General features: G+C 45.4%; 1 protein-coding gene across 4 annotated transcripts in view; it reads right to left on the bottom strand.

Moving 5' to 3' along the window:
- Positions 1-451: 451 nt before the first annotated feature.
- Positions 452-21,932, bottom strand: part of ZNF207 (zinc finger protein 207) — a 43,719-nt gene continuing 22,238 nt past the window's right edge. For 2 of the 4 annotated variants that reach the window (XM_029600733.1, XM_029600735.1), the window contains 6 exons: positions 12,126-12,196; positions 11,410-11,570; positions 10,818-10,910; positions 9,302-9,544; positions 7,679-7,850; positions 452-1,201 (listed from right to left, as the gene is read on the bottom strand). In XM_029600733.1, coding sequence (XP_029456593.1) covers positions 1,041-1,201; positions 7,679-7,850; positions 9,302-9,544; positions 10,818-10,910; positions 11,410-11,570; positions 12,126-12,196 — 901 coding nt within the window. In that variant the 3' untranslated portion in view covers positions 452-1,040. The remainder of the gene's footprint in view (positions 1,202-7,678; positions 7,851-9,301; positions 9,545-10,817; positions 10,911-11,409; positions 11,571-12,125; positions 12,197-21,932) is intronic. The other 2 variants (XM_029600734.1, XM_029600736.1) reach the window with 2 other exon arrangements.

The raw sequence follows: 21,932 nt of genomic DNA, 5'->3' as shown, positions 1-21,932 counted from the left end.
GTTCCTCGGATGGATAAGAAAATTATCTGGTTAAATTCCTTGGTCATCTTCAGATGAAACTTATGTCTGGCACTAGGCTTTTCTCTGCTTAAACTTGCACTAGCAAGGTTCACATTTGCAGAAATGTCACAAATCAACTATTACACACTGAAAAACACAAAAAGGGACTACAACAGGTTTCTATACAGTATGGTATGTGAAATGTGTCCCCTGTATTACTAAGTTTATTAGGTATATCAATTAGGTTAATAAATGTACAGGTCTAAATCTACTTTCTTAAATATAGAAACCATTTTTACAACATGCACCTTAAAAAACCCCACATAATTGTTCAGAGTATTAACATAAAATGACAGAAATGAAGCATTGTGGAAGGCTTGATATTTGTGGCATGCATCCTTACAAACCTTTCAGGTACAGGTCCACAGCTGGTCATGAATAAAAAGGCATATAAAATGTTTCTCTTTTTATTACAATGAAGTTCATAACAGTACAGAAAAGTCACGACCATAGGTCAGTATTTTAAATCCTGGAACAGGAATCTAAATACATTAAATAGTTACACATTCAGGACTTTTAATGTACAGGTAAGTTGAGAACAGTTACAGCCCTCACCAAGCTATGTTGGGGACATGAAGTCCAACAGCACGCGCAGTGCTGTGAAGGCATCACTTTACATATAGCAACATAATGTTACAGAACTTGCCTTTAAGATGGTATGTTCATGTAATTCGGTGCCTTCACAATTTTAACGAACCATATTTACTATACTTCACTTCTAAAAACCTAGATGAAACATGAAAAAGAAGCCATACAGTATAAATTGTGTCATCAGGAAAGTTCCTGTTTTTTATTCCAAATAAAAATATTTTCCTGCTCCCCCACCCCCAAGTAAAATATGAATGTCCACTAGCTTCTGGTACATGGGAAGATATTGTTTTAAGTCACAATCAAGTCTTAACTGACGGTAGCTTGGCTATATAAACAGCACAAGATGAGAAAAGGTTTAATCTCCAAACCTATTAGACAGTGTAGCAACATCAGTAGCGGCTGCCTTGTGACATTACAGGGGGTCGCATTCCCATCGGAGGTCGAGGTGGTCCACCTTGGTAAGGTGGAACCATTGGAGGTCCTTGCCCATAGGGAGGCATATGTCCTGGAAGATAACCTGGCATACCCTGGTGAGGGCCACCAAATTGACCTAAAAATCAGAAGCAAAGTTTATATTATATTGTTTAACACAAAACAAAAACACAGAACTTAAAAAAACACAAAACAAAAAAAAAATGCCAGAGTTTGAACAGGGACAACAGAGGCCTGCTTTACAACAGAACTCACTGCACATATCAGATACATCAATAAATTTCAATATGGTGGCAAGGCAAAGTTTGCCCAAATCAAAAGATGAAGTATTTGCTAGATTGGAGAAATTACTTACCTGAATTTCATTTTCTTTAGTGTAGACAGATGGACTCAGGACCAGTGGGTATTGTGCTTTTCTACTAGCAGATGGGAGACAGTCAGATTTCAAAGCTGATGTCATTCTAGATATACCCTGCAGTAACCTCAGCTCTTCAAGTATTCTCTTCGAAAAGCCATTGTGGATATATCTTTGAAATTAGTTGAAATGGTTCAACTAATTTCCAAACTGGAGACCGCCAGTGCACTCAAACAATTAACGTCCACACCGGACAACTGTGGGTGTCTTGAATTAGGGGTAGGCTGCGGCTTACCCATATTTGCTTAGTCTCGAGGTTCGCTATCAGAGGTTCTCCTTTTCTGGGGCAGCTGTGGGCGGGATGCTGAGTCCATCTGTCTACACTAAGGAAAACGAAATTATCAGGTAAGTAATTTCTCCATTTCCAAGCGTGTAGCCAGATGGACTCAGGACCAGTGGGATATACAAAAGCTACTCCCGGACAGGGCAGGAGGCTGCCCGTGGCCCACTTAGTACTGCGCTTGCGAAGGCTGCGTCTTCTCGGGCTTGAACATCCAGAACCTGGAGGTGGTGTGTATGGAGGACCACGTTGCCGCCCGACAGATCTTGGCGGTTGACAGCAGCTTGGTTTCTGTCCAAGAAACTGCATGTGCCCTCGTAGAATGAGTCTTACCACTACAGGTTAAGGGCTTTCCTGCCTCTATGTAGGCTGCCTTGATTACTTCTTTGATCCAGCGGGTTATGGTTGCCCGCGAGGCCGCTTCTCCTTGTTTCTTCCTGCTGTGAAGAACGAACAAGCGATCCATTTTGCACACCGGTTCCGATCTTTCCAGGTACCGCACTAGGAGTCTGCCGACATTTAGATGGTGAAGAAGGCATGAGTCTTCTGAGGGTTGAACAAAGGAATAGATGCCAATAGTCTTGAAAAAAACTTTATTGAAGTGGAGACACAAAGGTAGCCCGACTCAGGCCGAGTTTCGCCGTATCAAGACGGCTGCCTCAGGGGCTTGCGCGTATTCTCTTCAGTACACAAATTAAACAATTTATGTATGGAGGATCATATATACCATTATATGACCAGCAATAGTAATGTATCTTGTAGTCGCATGCACGGATCGATCTCCACTTGTGCGGGCAAGCCTGAGTCTGGCTACCTTTGTGTCTCCACTTCAATAAAGTTTTTTTCAAGACTATTGGCATCTATTCCTTTGTTCAACCTGACTGCTTTTATAGATCGCTTTCCTTTGTGTTTTATGAGTCTTCTGAATCCTTATGTTCATCCGGAGATGGTTTGGTTCAAGTGAAACTAGGAAACCACTTTCAGTAGGAAGGAGGGGACGGTGCGCAACTGTATGGTTCCAGGCGATGAACTGAACATATTGCCACCAGGAATACAGTCTTCAACGTTAAGAGGCGTAGTGACAGACCGCGTGTTGGTCTGAAGGAAGCCCCAGCTAGGAAGTCTAATACCTGATTGAGATTCCATAGAGGCACCGGCCACTTTAGGGGTGGTCAGAGTTGTTTAACCCCTTTCAGGATGCAGGACAAATCCGGATGGGTTGATAGTCTGATAGCGTCCACTTTGGCTCTGAAGCAAGACAGTGTGGCTACTTGGACTTTGAGGAAGTTGAATGACAACCCCTTCTTCATACTGTCCTGTAGAAACTCCAGAATCATGGGAATCTTGGCTGTCCGCGGGAGTATCTCACGGTCCGCGCACCAGGCTTCGAATACTCTCCAGATCCGTATATATGACAGGGATGTGGAGAACTTGCGTGCTCGGAGCAGGGTGTCAATCACTGCCTTTGAGTAACCTCGTTTCTTCAGGCGAATCCTCTCAAGGGCTAGACTGTAAGAGAATAGAGACGGATCTTCGTGGAGAATCGGGCCCTGCTGGAGAAGATCCTTGTGTGGAGGTAGGCACAGAGGGTTCCCCGCAAGGAGTCTTTGCATGTCTGCATACCATGGTCACAGGGTCACTAGTAGAACTAATCCCTTGTGATGTTCTCTCTTGCGGATGACCTTGCCCAGTAGCGGCCATGGGGGTGGGGCGTACAGTAAGTCTTCCTCTGGGCCAGCGTCGAATCCATTGGGAGCGCGGCTCTCGTCTGCGGCTGAAGAACCTGGGGACTTGGGCACTGAGATGGGTGGCCAGTAGATCCATGGCTGGGAGGCCCCAGCGATTTACTATCAGTTGGAAGGCTGTGGTCGACAGTGTCCATTCTCCCAGGTCCAGTCTCTCTGCTGAGATGTTGCCTTTTCCTGCGATGAGGGAGGCAGAGATCCCTTGTAGGGATCTCTGCCTCCCTCATCGCCTCCTTTATCTCTGCCCATGCCATGAGAGGGTCCATCTCCAGGGACACCTGCTGGCTCCGGTTCTTCCCAGACGGTTTATTTAAGCAACCGGTCAGACATTACTCAAATCGCTTTGCCTCTGAGTCTGTGACTAAATTGCAGGCTCGCTAGTCTCACTGTTCGAGCTTCCAGGTGGTTTATGTTCCATTCTGCATATTCCTTGTTCCATTGTCCCTGGGCCGTCAGTTCCTGACAGTGGGCTCCCCACCCTCGCATCCATGGTGAGCAAGTTCCAGTTCAGTGGGGATAGGTTTACTCCTCTGCTTAGGTGGTCTTCCTGTAGCCACCACTGGAGCTGAGAACATACCTCTGCTGGTAGTTGGAGGCGAATTGAGTAATCCTGGGACAGTGGATTCCATCATGACAGTATGAAGCGCTGGAGCTGTCACATGGGCCCTTGCCCATGGGACGCCCTCCAGGGTTGATGCCATGAGGCAGAGGACTTGAAGATTGGCCATCAATCGTAATAATTGTTCCATCAGTTTCCTTCTCCTCGGGGGAGGGAGGAAGACTGTTCTGATTGGTGTCAAAACAGGCCCCCAGGACCTCTAGAGATTGAGAGGGCTGCAGACTACTCTTGCCAGTGTTCACAACCCAACCGAGTTCCTACAGTAGGCTCTTGACTCTGGTCACCTGCCGGCTCTCTTCCAAACACTTCGCCCTGATCAGCCAGTCATCCAGGTAAGGCTGTACCAAGATCCCTTCCTTCCTCAGTGTTGTTGCCACAACCACCATAATTTTGGAGAATGTTCTGGGGGCGGTTGCTAGGCTGAAAGGTAGTGCTCGGAACTGGTAATGGTGATCCAGTATTACAAAATGTAAAAACAGCTGGTGGTCCTGATGAGCTGGAAGGTAGGCTTCAGAGAGGTCCAGGGAGGTTAGAAACACTCCCAGTTGTACTGCCATTATGACGGATCGAAGGGTTTCCATGCAGAAGTGTAGTATCCGCAGATGGCTGTTGATGTTCAATTTTATTATAAATGTTCTCTGTATTTGACTATGGAAATATTTTTTCCTGCTTTTTCTGTTTTATGTAAACCGGTATGATTTGCATTTTAATGTAAGAATGTCGGTATATAAAAATTATAAATAATAATAATAATAATGTTCTTGAGATCCAAGATGGGCCAGAATGATCCTTCCCTTCTTGGGAACGATAAAATAGATGGAATAGCGCCCCGTATTTTGTTGGGGCATGGGAACAGGAGTTATTGCCTTCAGACTAAGTAGTCTTGTAAGAGTGGTTTCCACTGCCAGTCTCTTGGTGTGGGAGTGGCAGGGTGACAGATTTGTCTCGAGGGATGCTGTGGGATTCCAGAGAGTTACCTTCTTGAATGATGTTTAGTACCCATTTGTCCGTTATCTCGACTCATCTTTGGTAGATGGCGGCAAGTCGACCCATCGCCTCTTCCTTGTGAATGGGTCGGCCCATTCTCATTGTGGAGCACAGCTGGAGCATGCCCCTCTTTTGGTCTGTCAGTTCCGAAAGGGCTGGGACCTTCCGGAGGGACGAGGTGCCTGGAACTGTGAGTTCCTGTAGGGTCTAAAGTGCTGCGATCCTCTGCCCTTGGTTCTTCTGGGGGACGCTGAGCTATTTTACTATCTTCCAGTAGCCGAAGCACTGGGGATTCGCCCCATTTGGTGGCTAACTTCTCCAATTCGTTTCCGAACAAGAGAGGATCCTTTAAAGGGCATTCTTGTGAGAATTGCTTTACATGTCACGTCCGCAGACATATTCCGTAGCCATAGTTGTCTTCTAGCTGCCACTACCGAGGCAACGCCCCTGGCTGAGGTATGCACCAGGTCTGAGCTTGCATCCGTCAGGAAGGCTGCTGCAGGTTCCATCGTATCACCGATATACGTTCCGGAGTTATCTGCCTCTCTTGAGAGGAGCAAGCAGGATCGTGCCCCACCAGTGTGCAGCAGGAAGCAATCTGCAGTGTCATTGCTGTTGCGAAGGCCTGTTTGAGGATGGATTCCAATAGTCTATCCTGAGTATCCTTCAATGCAGCCCCTCCCTCAATGGGAATCATTGTTCCTTTGAGACGGCACAGACCATAGCGTCCACTTTCGTGAAACGCAGGCATTCCTTGGTCGCTGGCTCTAGAGGGTATAGGGCTTCCAAGGCCCAACCCCCTTTAAAGCTGGCCTCTGGGGTATCCCACTCCTGGTCAATCAGTTCCTGAATGGCTTCCATCATTGGAAAGTAGCATGAGGCCTTACGAAGGGACACCAAGATGGGGTTCTTCTTTGGTTCCACCATAGGGTCTGTGCCTGGAATACCCAGCGTCTTCAGAGTCTGGGAAACAAGGGATGGTAATGCGTCCTTGTGGAAGAAACGAAGCATGGTTCGGTATGGTTCCATTCCTGGAGGGATTTCTCTTTCTTCCAGGGAGTCATCCTCATCTGAGGTGTCTGGGTCCCTGTCAGGGAAGTTCTTAGTTATGCGAGGCATCCGAGCAGGGTCGGGAGGATCTTGTGCTTCCAGTAGTGGTTGAGTCTGGGGTGCAGCCGGGGCTGATTGTGCATGAACTAAGGCTTGCAGCAGGCCTTGGAAAAATTCCAACCAGGAGAAGGTCCCTGGGTCCATGTTAATCCTAGGGGGAGTCTGAGTAGGGGCCCCAGAGGTGCTTCTCCTGTGGAGAAGCCATTTCCGAGATGCATAGGTCCAGGAAGGTCTCTCGTCTGTAGTTCCGGACCCATCCCCCGACAGCAAGGGACCAGGCTTAGATTCACCCTGGGCTTCTTCGCAATGTTGACACAGGCAGGACTCCAATTCAGGCTGCACGGCTCTTATGTGGCAGGCTGTGCAAGGAGTGCCTTCTGGCCTTCTTGGGCGCCGGTGCCATTGTGTTTGCGTGCGTGTAGTTATAAATGCAGCTGTGTGTGTAATTATGTGCGCGTCAAGTGCGCTCAGTTGTGCATGCAGCTATGCACGTGTCTATTGGATGCATGCAAGTTAGGCGCATCGGTCGGTCGAGAAGGGAAGATATGAGCGGGGGTAGTCTGCGATAAGATGGCACCCCCCCCCCCCCCACCGAGGTTCTCCAAGTGCGTGGACCCTTGCACCGGATCGGGGACTAGTCCAACCAGGGCTGCTCAACCCGATTGTGCTCGCTTTTTAACCTCGGCGGAAGAAGAATTTGGTACAGCAATCCGAGCTCTGGAGACCTGAATTTAAAGATTTTTTCTTACTTGGTCTCAGTGCTTACTGATTGTGTGCTGGAAAGTCTCCAGCTGTGGGGGGGGGGGAAGAGGGAATTACCTTCACCTCCACGCTCTGTTCTGCACACGCTGCCTTTCAGCCACACTGGGGGCTAAGTCCACGCCGGGAACCGGCTACCGGACCAAGGCACACCTCTGAGGGATATCAGAAATTACCTCAGGAATTAGACTTGGGGAGGGACTCTTAGGTATCACCACAGGAGAGCAGGGCTCGATCTCCTTTAAGGTAAATTTTGTTTCTTCTTTGCTGTAATTCTTAACACTATTCTAGTGTGTGGGATAGTGTCCGCATCTGCTAGGAGACGGAGAGATACTAAGAGCTGAGGTTACTGCAGGGTTATATCTAGAGTGACGTCAGCTTTGAAATCTGACTCAGTCTCCCATCTGCTAGCAGAAGAGCACAATACCCACTGGTCCCAAGTCCATCTGGCTACACGCTAGGAAAGCTAGCATTTCTAAATTTAAAATTGACTGTACTGTTCTCTCAACAATTCAGTTGGTTGCTGACAAACTTGGTTTGGGCCTTTCCCTCAAAGCACTGTTGTACTGATTTTTACATGCATGCTCATGCCTAGTAGCTCTACAAAAGGAAGAAGTAGTATGTTGAACTTATCATTTTGCAACCAATTCTAACTAGAAATTTTACATAAAATATTTTACCATGAGGAGGAATTGGGGGTCTCATTCCAGGTTGCTGTGGAGGCATTCCTCCTTGTGGTGGCATCATACCACCTATTGGGCCAACAGGTGGATTAACCATACTACCCATAGGCACCTGGCCTGGTCGAGGGAGATTACGCTGATACTTAGGCAATTGTGCTCTTCTTTCTTCCTAAGAACACAAGAGTGAATATGTATAGCTATCAGTATTACAGTTAACATAATTCTGAGGTCAATACAGTTTGAAGATAAAAGTTAACCAGACTAGACCTGCTGAGGCTTGTTTCGAAATGGGAAAAGACATTTACTCTATTTAGACATGGTAGGCTGATCAAAACATTTTGCAGCTGAAATTTTTAAACAGCAAAATTACAAAAGGGAAAGTCTAACTGGCCGGAATACTTCTAGAAAGTACAAATATTATGCCAATATCCAGATTACCTTGGGACAGATGCATACAATTCTACTTGTGCATTTTAAATAAACAAATTATACTCCAAAATGCTCAAATTTCTCAAGTTGTATTAAAACTGGCAACCTAAGATTTCCAAAAACCATCGTAATTAAGAATGTCATTTTCACCAAAAGAATAGTTTGTACAAGTATCCCAAGATGCCAATAAAACCATATTTTTTGCATGCAGAATTTCTGAGAAGTCAATATAATTTTACTGCATATACAAATAGTCAAAACAATCAAACAAAACAAAAAAAAAAGGATTCCTTATTGGTTCAAAAACTGAGCGGAACACAGAATATGCATGTCACATAGAAGTTCCAATTCTGCCGTTTCAATTTGCTAACAGCAGCTCAAAAGGGCTCTAAAGACAAGGCAGCAGAATACAAATGAGTAAAAATATCCAACAAAATACATTTACAACTACAAATGTATTTGTAGCTTAACTGAAAATGAAAGATTAAGATATAACAAGTGAGATTCTCTTTGGCATCTTTTCCCTAGATTCATAAAAAAAAAAAAGGGGGGGCAATAGTGGGCAGTCAGCCGTGCCACGGGAAAAGGTGTAGTTATTTTCTGCAGAGCTACCAGCGATAATGTGAAAAACATTATTGCCCACTGCACTGCCAGGAGATAACTCCTCCCAAACTCCTCCCCTTCCCCTAATTTTAATATCACCACTATGCAGCCTGTATCACGTGCAGTAGGGCCTTATCGTGTGCATTAAGGCCCTACCGCACATGATACCGGCACATTGCACAATAAAGAATGACCCTATTTGTTGTTAAGTACTCTGGTGGATGCAATGTGCAAAAAAATTCCACTCTATGTAATATTGGAATCAGTATTCATTTACAGCTTTTAAATACAGGGCATATAAGACCAGAAAGTATTTCTAGTGATTTGTCTTTAGTGAAGTCATCTGATGTAGTTATGTGAGAGAGACAAGCTTGAATGAAGACTTGTTTCTGCTATTAAGCCTAGTTAGTAACACCTATATTCAGTTCATATGGAGAGTACTTTCTAAGGAACCTTTCATATTCAAAACAAACTGTATACTCATTTCAACAGCAGGCATGAAATACTAAAAAATAGATCTCCAAAAAGAAAATGTATATCAGATGCTGAATTATACAGGTTAGAAATCTGAACAATATTCTAACTTACCAGTGATATATCCTCATCTGGATGGATCAACTTACTAGTTGCACTGGTTGTTGTAAGGGTTGCAGGCTTACTTGTTATGGATACAGCTGGTTTAGCTGCAGTGCTGTTTGTTGTACTAGTGGTTGAGATTGCAGACTGTGTATAAGCAGGGAATGTAGGTTTTGGAGGCTCTGTGGTTGTTGCAGGTATATTGTTCAAAGGTTTGAAATCGGTACCAACTGGTCCTGGTACAGCTGTTTGAGCCTGTGTAATGTAAATATAGAAGTAAATAAATTCCAACAAGAATGTACAACTTACTGACAAACCTTAAAAAGTGATTCACTGTAATAGATCCCTTCTTCCTTTTTCCTTGAAAGAAAAACAAAGTGCTTCTCAAGACCTGCCACTGCCAGGACAGATTTATTTTAAAACTGAACATTTTTAATGTTCCCCAGCTGATAAAGCTTCGACAAAAATCAGCTTACAGCCAAATCAAAGAGATAAAACTGATTTAGAAAAGTCCAATATATCTCATAAATTAGGAAGGCACAAACTGCATACATACAGTACATTTCTGCTATTTTTCCTTAAAACCATTTCATATTCCATAACAAATATTCACTCAAGATAACCAAGTCTTTCAGAAGACTAGAAAACTATTGCAATCTAACATTCAATATATTTAAGAAAATTATATACTTAAGTATAATTGCTATCCTTTCTAGATGAGATTTTCTTATCACGCCATTTACATTCCTGCACTGAAGCCACCAATCTTTTGCTCTTGCAGCATAAAGTTTTCCTTTTCAAAGAAAAAGGACTAAGAATAGGGATGATGTGCTAGCACAATTACAGCCCAATTCAAACCTGCTCAACTAGCATCACAAGGTTCACACAAAAAAAAAAGCAGAAATCTGCCATTATTTTCATGCACATTTCTCTGTGGGAAATATGTACCAGCAAAGCAGATTTAAAAGTGGTCATGAATGTTTTTTATAATTGAAGTTTTACTTTTTCATAAATGCACATAGTTTCTATCTAAAAAGGAGAAAGAGAGGGATGCTCAACATACAGCCATTATAAACATTCATATCTTCAACGATCTACACGCTGACTGTATATTTTGATTTTGGCTCAGAATATAAGTTGCAACCTTGGACCTCATGTACTAAGCACTTTTCCTGTAGAGAGAGAATGCGAGAAAAGCCTTAGTAAATCAGGCCCTTATTTTCCTAGGTTTATTATAATGCATTAGGGAGATAAATGAAAGGCTTCACCATGCATCAAGCTAACCACTGTCAACTACAACACATTAATGCTTACATGCTGTTTTTAACCCTTTAGAACCAGAATGTTTTATTTTCTAGATTAAAATGTATGTTAAATGCTTTCAGAAGCAAAATCCAATTAAAAATGTGCTATTAACAAAACCCTATTCAGCAGCATTTATGGGAAGATGTTTAGAGAGTTGTCTAAAGTCAGTCCCAAAGGGTTAATTGTGAAGCAAAAGCTTTTAAAACTGCAACTTCCTGCGTACTTGTGCTGTGCTAGGAAACAGAGCTTTAGAAGATGCAGACAGATTTTCTGAATTGGATGAAGCTGTAGTTGAGCTTGTGACAGGTGTCCCCATCTGTAGCATAAAAGAAAGGAAACAGTGAAAAGTCTCCAAGAAAAATGGGCTGAAAATAGGTAAGTGCCAGACTCCATGTTATCAAAGGGCACGAATTCTTGTCCACCTCCATATCTTCAGTCCAAATTGTCATTAAGATACTATGGGTGTTTCTGTACTCCAATAACTAAATTCATATGTTTAGAGAGATCACAAGCATCAAAAAGAAACCAACCAGGCTCTGTTCTGCACAGAAATAGAAAGAATTCATGGAAGATACTGAGTTCATAGATGGCTATCCCTGAATATGCAAAAAAGCCAAAATTTATCAAATATGAAAACCACTATCCAAATATACAACACTCAGGGCATTACGTCTGGGATGGTATAAAGGTACCATTTTGCTTTGTGAGTTTATCAGAGCAGCTATCAGATACTCAAATACTGAAGGAAATGCAAGAGCAAACATACATATAACAGTGGAGTTAGTAACAAATTAAGAATAAGTAAGATACCTTACCTGCCCTGCACTGGGGAAAAGTGGTTTAGTAACTGGAGGCTGTGAGTTGGGTGCAGATGCACCAGGAACTGAAAGCCTACCCAAAATACCCTGTGCACTTGCAGGCTGTGCTTGTGTCATAGGAGGCATTCCAGGACGAGGACCAACATGTGGTGGTAAACCTATGAAAAGAGATGTGGATTCAAGGTGGGACTTCATTTGTAGAATTCAATTAAAAAAAAAAGCACTGATGTGAACCATTTCACAGTTCCCCCTATCATCCCTATCCCCAATAGAAAATGTTGGATTGAGTTCATTTGTTGTTACTGGATATGATGTACTTTATGGATCTGTTAGATGATTGCTGGCTCTGTGTTTTTTCCTTCGATAAAGTTTGAACATAAAAACCACATCAATGTGAACTCAATTTACATCTGTGGTGATACCAACATGTAAAATATTCTACATCAAACCTTTCATTCTAGAGCAGCATTCAATGCCATATTTTCTGAATCTTAAAAAGATGTATTTCCAAGTATAAACATACACGAGGGTTGGCCATTTAAAGCAATCTAAACCTGTACTTGGAGTATTATGAAATACATGACAACATATTTGTAATTCACCAAATCTATTACAAATGTGACAATCAGCGCCACACATGCATGTTAATATACTTATTGTCCCAAAAACACATGAAAAGGTTTGATATGAAAAGCAATATTTTTGCCACTTACCTGGTGGGATACCTGGCATCAAAGGAGGCAATCCTGCACCATGAGGCATCATTCCACCCATTGGCATCATACTATTTACAAAAAGATTAGAATTCAGTAACAAACCCCACAAGTAATGAGTTGTGTAAATAAATTCCCTTAATATTTTAAGATAGACCAAGTTTGCTGCTGTAAAAGGTGTTTTCCATATATAGCAGGCTGAATTAGCCATTACATCAGTAAGGTCATCTAGTGTCACTGGACTGGTCTCTCCATGCTTGTAGAGCTTTGAGTTCTACTGAGTATGTGCCGGAGTTCCTGCACAGGCACTGCCTAATGAGCCTCTTCAGTCAGCAACAGTGCTAAATCTATGTAGTCTATTCTCCAGGAAAGTGGGTGGGTATTCCATGGCTAATTCATCCTAACATCAGAAAACACTGTTTATGGTAAGCAAATTTGCTTTTTTCCATTGATAATCAAGCTAAATTAGCCATTACAGGTGGGGAGTCCCAAGCTAAAGCTTACAAAGGAGTGATGGTTAGAAGGTAATCCAAACTCCATCGTGGAGTGTGGTCTACAGACTGAACAGATTATGTAAAACTGCTTACCCAAATATGCTCTCTGACCTCGAAAAGATTATCAAGGAAGTAATGAAACGTGAATGTGTGAACTGAAGACTACATAGCAACTTTGCATATGTCTTCAATAGGTACTTCTCAGATTAGCAACAAGCAAGCTATGGTTTCTAAGTGATAAGCTTTAATCGAGCCTGTAAATATCAGTTATGCCGAGTTCTAGCAATGATGTATTCAGTCAGCTAACCAGTTGGATAATGCTCACTTAGCTACTAGTATTCCCAGATGGTTACGGTCATAGAGGACAAAGAGAGCTGGTTGGCTTGACAATGAAGTTGAGTACTTCTCTTAAGATATGCTAGGGCCTGTTCAGGTACCACCAGAGAGCGGGGCTCAATCTTTCTCCAATTTAAAAGTAGAATTTCTTCTTCTAAAGGGTACAGCGATTCCACAGAGAAAGCACGTCCACATCTGCTAGTAGACAGATACTAAAGGGCTGAGGACACTGCAAGGCTGTATCTAGGGTGACGTCAGCTTTGAAACTTGACTGTCTCCATCTGCTAGCAGATGGAGACACTAGAAGAGTGCCGGGGTGGGGCCACAGAAGCAGCCAAGCAAGGCAGAAAAAGGTGGCTTTGACCAAGAACCTTTCGCTTTAAGGGAAAATGAAGTGGAGACACAAAAGTACAAGTCTGTGCTTTAGCTTGGACAAAAAAATGACTGAAGAGGCTCACGAGGAAACTTCCACATATGCTCAGTAGAGCTCAAAGCTCTACAAGACTGAACATAAGATATGCCATACTGGGTCAGACCAAGGGTCCATCAAGCCCAGTATCCTGTTTCCAGTGGCCAATCCAAGTCACAAGTACCTGGCAAGCACCCAAACATTAAATAGATTCCATGCTACTAATGCTGACAACAAGTAGTGGCTATTCCCTTTTGATTAATAGTAGTATATGGACTTCTCCTCCAGGAACTTATCCAAAAGTTTTAAAACCCAGCTACAAAATTGTTCAGTGCTGCCAGATGACGTCACCCCCATGTAATGGAGAAATTACTTACTGATAATTTCGTTTTCCTTAGTGTAGACAGATGGACTCAGGACCAATGGGTATTGTGCTCTCCTGATAGCAGATGGGAGATGGAGTCAGATTTCAAAGCTGACGTCGGCCTACATATACTTATGCAGCATGCTTAGCTCTTCAGTGTTCTCCTCAAAAAGCCAGTGTGGATATATATTGCTTGATACTTGATTACACTTGAGCATATGTGATTAACTTTGAACAGGTTCAAATGATTATATATATAAAAATTTTGGCATTAGAGACCACCGGTGCGCTGAAACAATAAAATGCCGACACCTAGGTAACCGCGGGTGTCTTAGAGGTAGGCCGAGGCTTACCCGTACAGTCTTGAGATTGATGTCAGAAGTTCTCTATTTCTGGAGCAGCCGTGGGCAGGATGCCGAGTCCATCTGTCTACACTAAGGAAAATGAAATTATCAGGTAAGTAATTTCTCTATTTCCTAGCATGTAGTCAGATGAACTAAGGACCAATGGGATGTACAAAAGCTACTCCCCCCTACCAGGTGGGAGGCTGCCCGCGGCCCACTTGATGCTGCCCTTGCGAAGGCTGTATCCTCCCTGGCCTGGACATCCAAGCGGTAGAACCTGGAGAAGGTGTGTAGGGAGGACCATGTTGCCGCCTGACAGATCTCGGCTGGTGAAAGCAGCCTGGTTTCAGACCAGGAGACTGCCTGGGCCCTTGTAGAATGCGGCTTGACCTGTAGAAGTAGTGGTTTTCCCGCCTCTATATAGGCAGCATTGACTTCTTTGATCCAGCGAGCTATGGTCGCCCCTAATGCCGCTTCCCCTTGTTTCTTCCCGCTGTGAAGAATGAAAAGGTGATCAGCTCTGCGCAAGGATTTTGATTCGAGGTATCCGACTAGGATTCTGCCGACATTCAGGTGGCAAAGGAGGCGTGAGTCTTCCGAATCCCTGTGTTCATCTGGTGATGGTAAGGCTATGGTCTGGTTCATATGGAACTGGGAAAACACTTTCGGAAGGAAGGATGGAACCGTACGCAGCTGTACGGGTGCCTGGGGTGAACCTGAGGAACGGTTTTTGACAGGATAAAGCTTGAAGTTCGGAGATGCGCCAAGCTGAGCATATTGCGATCAAGAATGCACTCTTTAAGGTCAAGAAGTGTAGAGGCAGGCCGCTTGTTGGTCTGAAGGACTCCCCTGCTAGGAAGTCTAGTACTAGGTTGAGGTTTCATAGAGGCACTGGCCACTTTAGATGTGGCCGGAGTTGTTTAACTCCTTTCAGGAAGTGAGAATCATCAGGATGAGTTGATAGTCTGATGCCGTCCGCTTCGGACCTGAAACAGGCCAGTGCAGCAACTTGAACCTCTTCTGCATGCCGTCCTGTAGGAATTCTAGGAACGTGGGAATCTTGGCTGTCCTCTGAAGGAGGGCACGGCCTTCACAACAGGCTTCAAATACTCTCCAGATCCGTATGTAAGAAAGATGTGGAGAACTTGCGTGCTTGGAGTAGGGTGTCAATCTCTGCTTTTGACTAGCCACACTTCTTTAGGTTAGTCCTCTCAAGGGCCATACCGTAAGAGAATCGAGCCGTGTTTGTGGGAGATTCTTCAGCAGGGACCAAAGTCCCTTTATGGCAGTAGATGCAGAGGATTTCCTCACCAATAGTCTTCGCATGTCTGCGTACCATGGCCTTCTTGGCCAATCCAGGGCGACTAGTAGGACTAGTCCCCTGTAGTGCTCTATGTTGTGAATGACCCTGCCCAGTAGCAGCCAGGGTGGGAAGGCATATAGGAGGTCTTCCTCTGGTCAGCTCTGGACGAGAGCGTGGATTCCTTGAGACTGTGGTTCTCGTCTGCGGCTGAAGAACCTGGGGACCTGGACATTGTGACGAGTTGCTAGGAGATCCATGGCTGGGGGACTCCATCGATTCACTATCATCTGGAAGGCTGTGTCCGCCAGCGATCATGCCCTGGGTTTAAGCTCTCTCTGCTGAGATGTCTTTTCCTGCGATGTGGGAGGCAGAGATCCCTTGCAGGTTTGTTTCTGCCCACTCCATGATAGAGTCTATTTCCAGAGAGACCTGCTGGCATCCTGGTTGATGCGTTGTCAGACATGACTGACAGACTCGCCACGGAGTCTGTGGCTGAATTGCAGGCAGGCTAGTCTGACCTCTCAAGCTTCCAGGCGCTTTATGTTCCATTCTGCCTCCTCTTTGTTCCATTGTCCCTGGGCAGTTAGTTCCTGACAGTGGGCTCCTCACCCTCGCAGACTCGCATCGGTGGTGAGCAAGATCCACTTCGGTGTGGATAGGTTTACGCCTTTGATTAGGTGTTCTTGTAGCCACCGTTGAAGCTGATGCCGAACCTCTGTCTGTAGCTGGAGGCGAATTGAGTAGTTCTGGGACCCTGGATTCCATCGTGACAATGGGGAACATTGTAGTGGTTGCATATGGGCCCTTGCCCCCTGAACAACTTCCAGAGTTGAGGTCATGAGGCAGAGGACTTGAAAGTAGTCCCATACCTTGGGGCAAACAGAGTTCAACAGGTTTCACAATTGACCCAGTTTCCTTCTCCTTGGGAGGGGGGGGGGGGGGGGGGGGGGGGGGGAGGTAGACCTTGTCCAGCTTGGTATCGAACCGAACTCAGGTATTCTAGTGATTGGGAGGGCTGTAGGCAGCTCTTGGCTGTGTTCACGACCCACCTGAGATGAGCCACTACCACTGCTAAACATTTTATGAATACTCTTGGGGCTGAGGACAGGCCAAAAGGTAGAACCTTGTATTGATAGTGCGTGTTTTGAATTTGAAAACAAAGGTAGCGCCATGAAGAGGGGTGCATGGATACATGGGAGTTTGCATTCTTCAGGTCGATGGAGCATAGCCAATCGTTGAGCTGCAATAGAGGTAAGATGTTCTTGAGAGAAGTCATCTTGAACTTTTTCTTCTGGATATGTTTGTTGAGGTTTTGTAAATCTAGGATGGGGCGAAGCACCCCTGATTTCTTTGGGATGAGAAAGTATTGGGAATAGAATCACTGATTCTGTTGTTGAAGAGGGACTGAACAGATCTCTGAAGCTATAGGTTTGTAATTTCTGTGTTGAGGGATGGTAATTGGGATGATGTACTTTGAAGAGGAGGTTCATGGGGGAAGGACGGAAGAGTCAAGAATTTCATGTCATAACCCTCCTTGATTATGTCGAGTACCCATCGATCTGAGGTGATGGCCTCACAGTTGCTGTAAAAGTAGTGCAGACGTCCTCCTATGAATGGCGGTGGATCAATGGAACTCAAAAAATGCAGGAGGTTGCTTTTGCGGAGCTGCAGCCCCCTGTTTTGGTTGTCGCTGTTGGCGTGGCCTTCCTCGACTAATGTGGTTACGATGAAGGTCTTGGTTGACCATAGTGCTGTGTTCGATATGGTGTGAATGGTCTAGAAGGTGCCCTTGGATAGGATCTTCTCTGGTAGGAGGGGTAGAATCTTCGAGGGCCTGGGTGAGTGTCAGAAGGGGTGGTGAGAGAGTACCGCTGTACCCTGTTCCTTTAGATGGGATACCATTTCCCCGAACAAGTCATCCCCTATGCAAGGAATATCTGCCAATTTGTCGTGAACATCCTCATGAATCTCGCCGGCTCTCAACCAAGGCGCCTGGCAGCTATGGAAGATCTCGCAGATGATTCAAACGCTTCATAGACTGACCGAAGTAAGTGGCAGAGACCTATGTCCAGGAAAGCTTGCGGCAAGGTGTTATCCTCGGCCAGACAAACCGGGTGCATTTTTTGGAAACACTCAGATATTGTGTCATAAAACTGATGATGCTGTATTTTAGTGGTTAACATCGCTGAATGGTATACTCTATGGCCAAAATCGTCCATGTATTTGTGATCCCTTCCCGGAGGTGAGTTTGCATGGAGCGCTTCACCTTTGCCAACATAGACTCAACCATGATGGTGATGTGGGGTAGTTGAGTGGAGTCGTAAATAGCAGAATTTCTCATCCTGTATTTCAGGTCTGTTTTTCGAGGTGCGGCTGTGGTGGAAAAGGGAGTTTCCCACATCTTGTGTAGGACCCCATCTAAAACCAAATGATGGGGTAAGGCTGTCTGTTCTGGTGGCATCTGGAATATCTTGAGAATTCCTAAAATCTCGACTCTGGGATCAGGAATTTTTCCTGTCTCCACCTGCAGAAGATTTCCCACCTTTTCGATAAATTTAGCATATGAGAGGTCTTCCAGTGGAGAGTATGGCTCTGGCAAGCCCTCCAGTGGATCAGAAGGCATGCCTGTGGAGGAATTCGGGGAGGATGAGGTGATTTGTGAATATGGGCTGCATGGGAGAGCTGGAGATGGCAATGGAAGGTCGGCTGGAGCAGTAGGCCTAGGAGCAGGTGATGTAGGTGGTGAGTGGTAAGGAGATTCCACCGATGGATTGGATTTTGCAGACTCAAGATCCTCAAAAAACACACTTAATGCCTGCGAAATCTGCATCATGGCTTTGGATGCTAGAGTTCCTGGCTGTGGGGGTAATTGCCCTGGCGTTGAGGAAGGTCATGCAGGTAGTGCCACCAACAAAATATCCTGTGGAGTCGTTTGAGTTGAGGACTTGGTGGAATAAAAGGATATGGTCTGTGTATTTTATGAAGGGGTATTTGCAGCTGAGGAGATAATCTTTTACTGCGAGATACCGAGGACAAATCCGAAAAGTATCCTCCACTGACTGATGCATCCCTTGAAGATTGAGAATCAGGGTCAGACAGGAGCAAGACATCTACATCTGAACCTTTGTGTAGACATTTAATTGTGGTAGAGCGCCTAGAGTGAGCAGATGGGGCTCTATGAGTGTGTTTGACCTTGTGTGACTTTTTGGGAAGTGGTGATCTTCCTGGCCAGGTTGCGAAGCATGTGTCACAGTGTGCGCTGGACGATTTGAGTGCGCCAAATGCGCAGAGTGTTTTTTGTGCACCGTGCACTCCAAACGCGTCAAAAGAGTTTGTTGCGAAGGTGCACTGTGTGTCTGTGTTTTCGGGTGCTTCGGTTACGTCGAGTATGTCGACGCTGGGGAACGGGGTTGACCGGGAACAGGTCCCTGTGGCTCGATCGACGCACGCGTTGAGGCACTGCAGCTGATGCCCCGGCTCTTTTTTGAGGCTCCATGGGTTTGGTTTATCAAACCTGACCTGGCGCCTGGATCGATGCACAGAGGGTCAACTCTGGCTGAGGGAGGAGGCCCTCTTCATAGACGCCTTTTGTCCTTTCTTCGCCAGTCCCGGCAAAGAATGCGAAGTCTTTGGGGCATACAAGCCCGTTCTCAGCCACTCCATTTTTTCAGCATGCTGGCTCTGGGCCCTGGGGGACATACTATCACAGTCTTGGCATGAGGCTTGGTCGTGGTCCGGCCCCAAAAGAATGTAGCAGTAGTTATGTCCATCAGTGATGGAATCATTTTCTTTTCCCTGTATGTACCCGGATCAGTGCAGACCATGGGATGTACCAAAGCTTCCCTACATAGGATAGGGCGGGCCCTCGATAGCCCTGCTCAAATGACCTGGTCGCCAAGTGAACCCAACCCCGGAGGTCTTAGATTAAGACGATAATGATGCGCAAAGGTAGTCGCTCTGCAAATTTGCAGAAGGAAACTGGGTTGCTAGGATTAAAGATTTTTATAAAATAAAAGGTTTGATGCCATAGGCTTAGTTATCTAGGGAGTCGAGTGAGAAGGAGATAATAGAAAAAATGGAGATTGTATTAATATTGCAGGGAGAGGGAAGGGTAGGGAGAAATGTAGGATTGAAAAATGTAGGGAATGAGGCTTGTAAAAGGTGCGAGTGACTATGCAGGTATAGATTGATATATGAGTAATCGTTTAGATGAAGTATTGAATGCAAGCTGAAAAAGGTGGGTTTTGAGAGATTTTTTAAAGTGAGAGGAGTTAGATATTGAGCGTAGGGTGTTTGGTAGTGAATTCCAAAGTATTGGTCCGGCTATTGAAAAGGCCCTTTTTCTAGTGAGGTCTAGTCTGGCTTGTTTAGGTGAGGGGATATCTAGGAGATTTTGGTTAAGTCATCTTAGATGTCATGTTGGTTTATAAATCCGAAGTAATGAGCAAAGCCAGGTGGATGTATGATTATGAATTAAACTGTGGATAATGGAGAGGATTTTGTATTTTATTCTGAACTTTATGGGTAGCCAGTGTAAAGATTGTAAAATAGGGGAGATATGATGACGTGGAGAGGTTCTAGTTAGTATCCGGACGGCAGTATTCTGAATCAGTTGAAGTGGATAGAGTGTGGAGTCTGGTAGTCCTAAATAAAGAGCGTTACAGTAGTCTAGACCACAAAAGATTAAAGATTGAAGAATAGTTCTATAGTCTCGGTAGAAAAGTAACGGACGGAGATGTTTTAGAAGTCGTAGCTTGTAGAAAGATTTTTTTGTGAGTGAAGAGATGTGTTGTTTTAAGGAAAGGTCTGAGTTTATGTTTACGCCAAGACTTGTGGCAGAACGTGCTATGGGAATGGAAGTATTATTAATTAACAAATGTGATGGTGGACCTAATGAAGAATCGGAGATGGAGGTTAGATGTATAAGGTGGAAGCCTTCCTGACCTGCAAAAGCGAGGATATGACTTCCTCTGGATAGCCTCTCTCAGCCTTCTCCTCTCAAAAGCCATGCCGCAAGACAGAAGCGATCTGCCTGGTCGAAAAATACGGGACCCTGACAAAGGAGTCTAGGAAGATGTCCCAGACGAAGTGGACCGTCCACCGCTAGATTCACCAGATCAACAAACCACGGCCGCCTTGGCCACTCTGGCGCCACAAGAATTACTGCTCTACGGTGAACTTCTAGTCTCCGTATAACCTTTTCCACCAGAGGCCATGGGGGAAACACGTACAGCAGAATGTCGTGAGGCCAGGGCAGTACCAGAGCATCCACCCCTTCCGCCCCATGTTCCCGTCTAACTGAAAAAGTGGGGTGCCTTCACATTCCTTAGAGTGGCCATCAAGTCGAGGTGAGGGGACCCCCATCTCCAGACCAGAAGTGACACTGCTTCTCCGGATAGCTCCCACTCTCCGGGATCCAACATCTGCCGGCTTAAGAAATCCGCTTGAATATTGTCTACTCCCACTATGTGAGAAGCCGCCAGACGCATGAGATGACGCTCCGCCCATATCATGAGCTTGTCCATCTCCCGGGAGACCATGTCGACTCTTCGTTCCCCCTTGCCGATTGATGTATGCCACCGTGGTAGCATTGTCTGAGAGGATGCGCACAGACATGCCACGCACCAAAGGAAGAAATTGTTTCAGGCCGAGACAGACTGCTTGGGTCTCTAGGCGATTGATTGGCCATTTTGCATGCCCCGATTACCAGTGGCCCTGTGCCGCCTGAGTTTGATACACCGCCCCCGCCCAGCCGGAGAGACTGGCATCCGAGATGACGACCACCCACTGTGGGACTTCCAAGTCTACACCGCTGAGCAAGTGATCCAGACTGAGCCACCAGCCCAGGCTGTTCTTGGCCTGATCTGGAAGTGGTAAGAGCTTGGAACTCCTGAGACACCGGCTTCCAGCGAGAGAGCAATGCCCTCTACAAAGGTCACATATGCGCAAAAGCCCAGGGTACCAAATCTACGCTGGAGGCCATGGAGCCCAGTACTTGAAGATAATCCCACGCCGTGTGAAGTGTCAGACTCTGGAAACATTGAATCTGAGAAATTAGATTGAATGCCCGGTCTTGATGCAAGAAAACCTTGCCCACACTGGTGTTGAAAAGAGCTCCCAAGAAATTCAGTGTTTGCGACAGCGTAAGACTGCTCTTGGCAAAATTGACCACCCATTTCAGGAGATGCAACACCTTGTCAACCAACTGCTTGCAAAGATCCTGGGACTTCGCCTGAATGAGCCAGTCGTCCAGGTAGGGATGAACCAAGACACCCTCCCTTCCGTAGAGCCGCTGCCACCACTACCATTACCTTGGTGAAGGTGCGTGGAACGGTTGCTAGACCGAAGGGCAGGGCCTGAAACTGGTAATGCTGACCCAGAATCTTGAACCAGAGAAAATGCCGATGAGCCTTGTGGATGGTAATATGGAGATAAGCCTCCATGAGGTCTAAGGACGCTAGGAATTCCCCACTGTGGACTGCCGCTATTACTGAACGTAGAGTTTCCATCCGAAAATGCGGAACCTTTAGGGCCCGATGTACAGTCTTGAGATCCAA

This window comes from Rhinatrema bivittatum, chromosome 4 (assembly GCF_901001135.1).
Source record: "Rhinatrema bivittatum chromosome 4, aRhiBiv1.1, whole genome shotgun sequence".
In the NCBI taxonomy this organism is placed as follows: domain Eukaryota; kingdom Metazoa; phylum Chordata; class Amphibia; order Gymnophiona; family Rhinatrematidae; genus Rhinatrema; species Rhinatrema bivittatum.
This window is presented reverse-complemented; position numbering and strand designations above follow the sequence as displayed.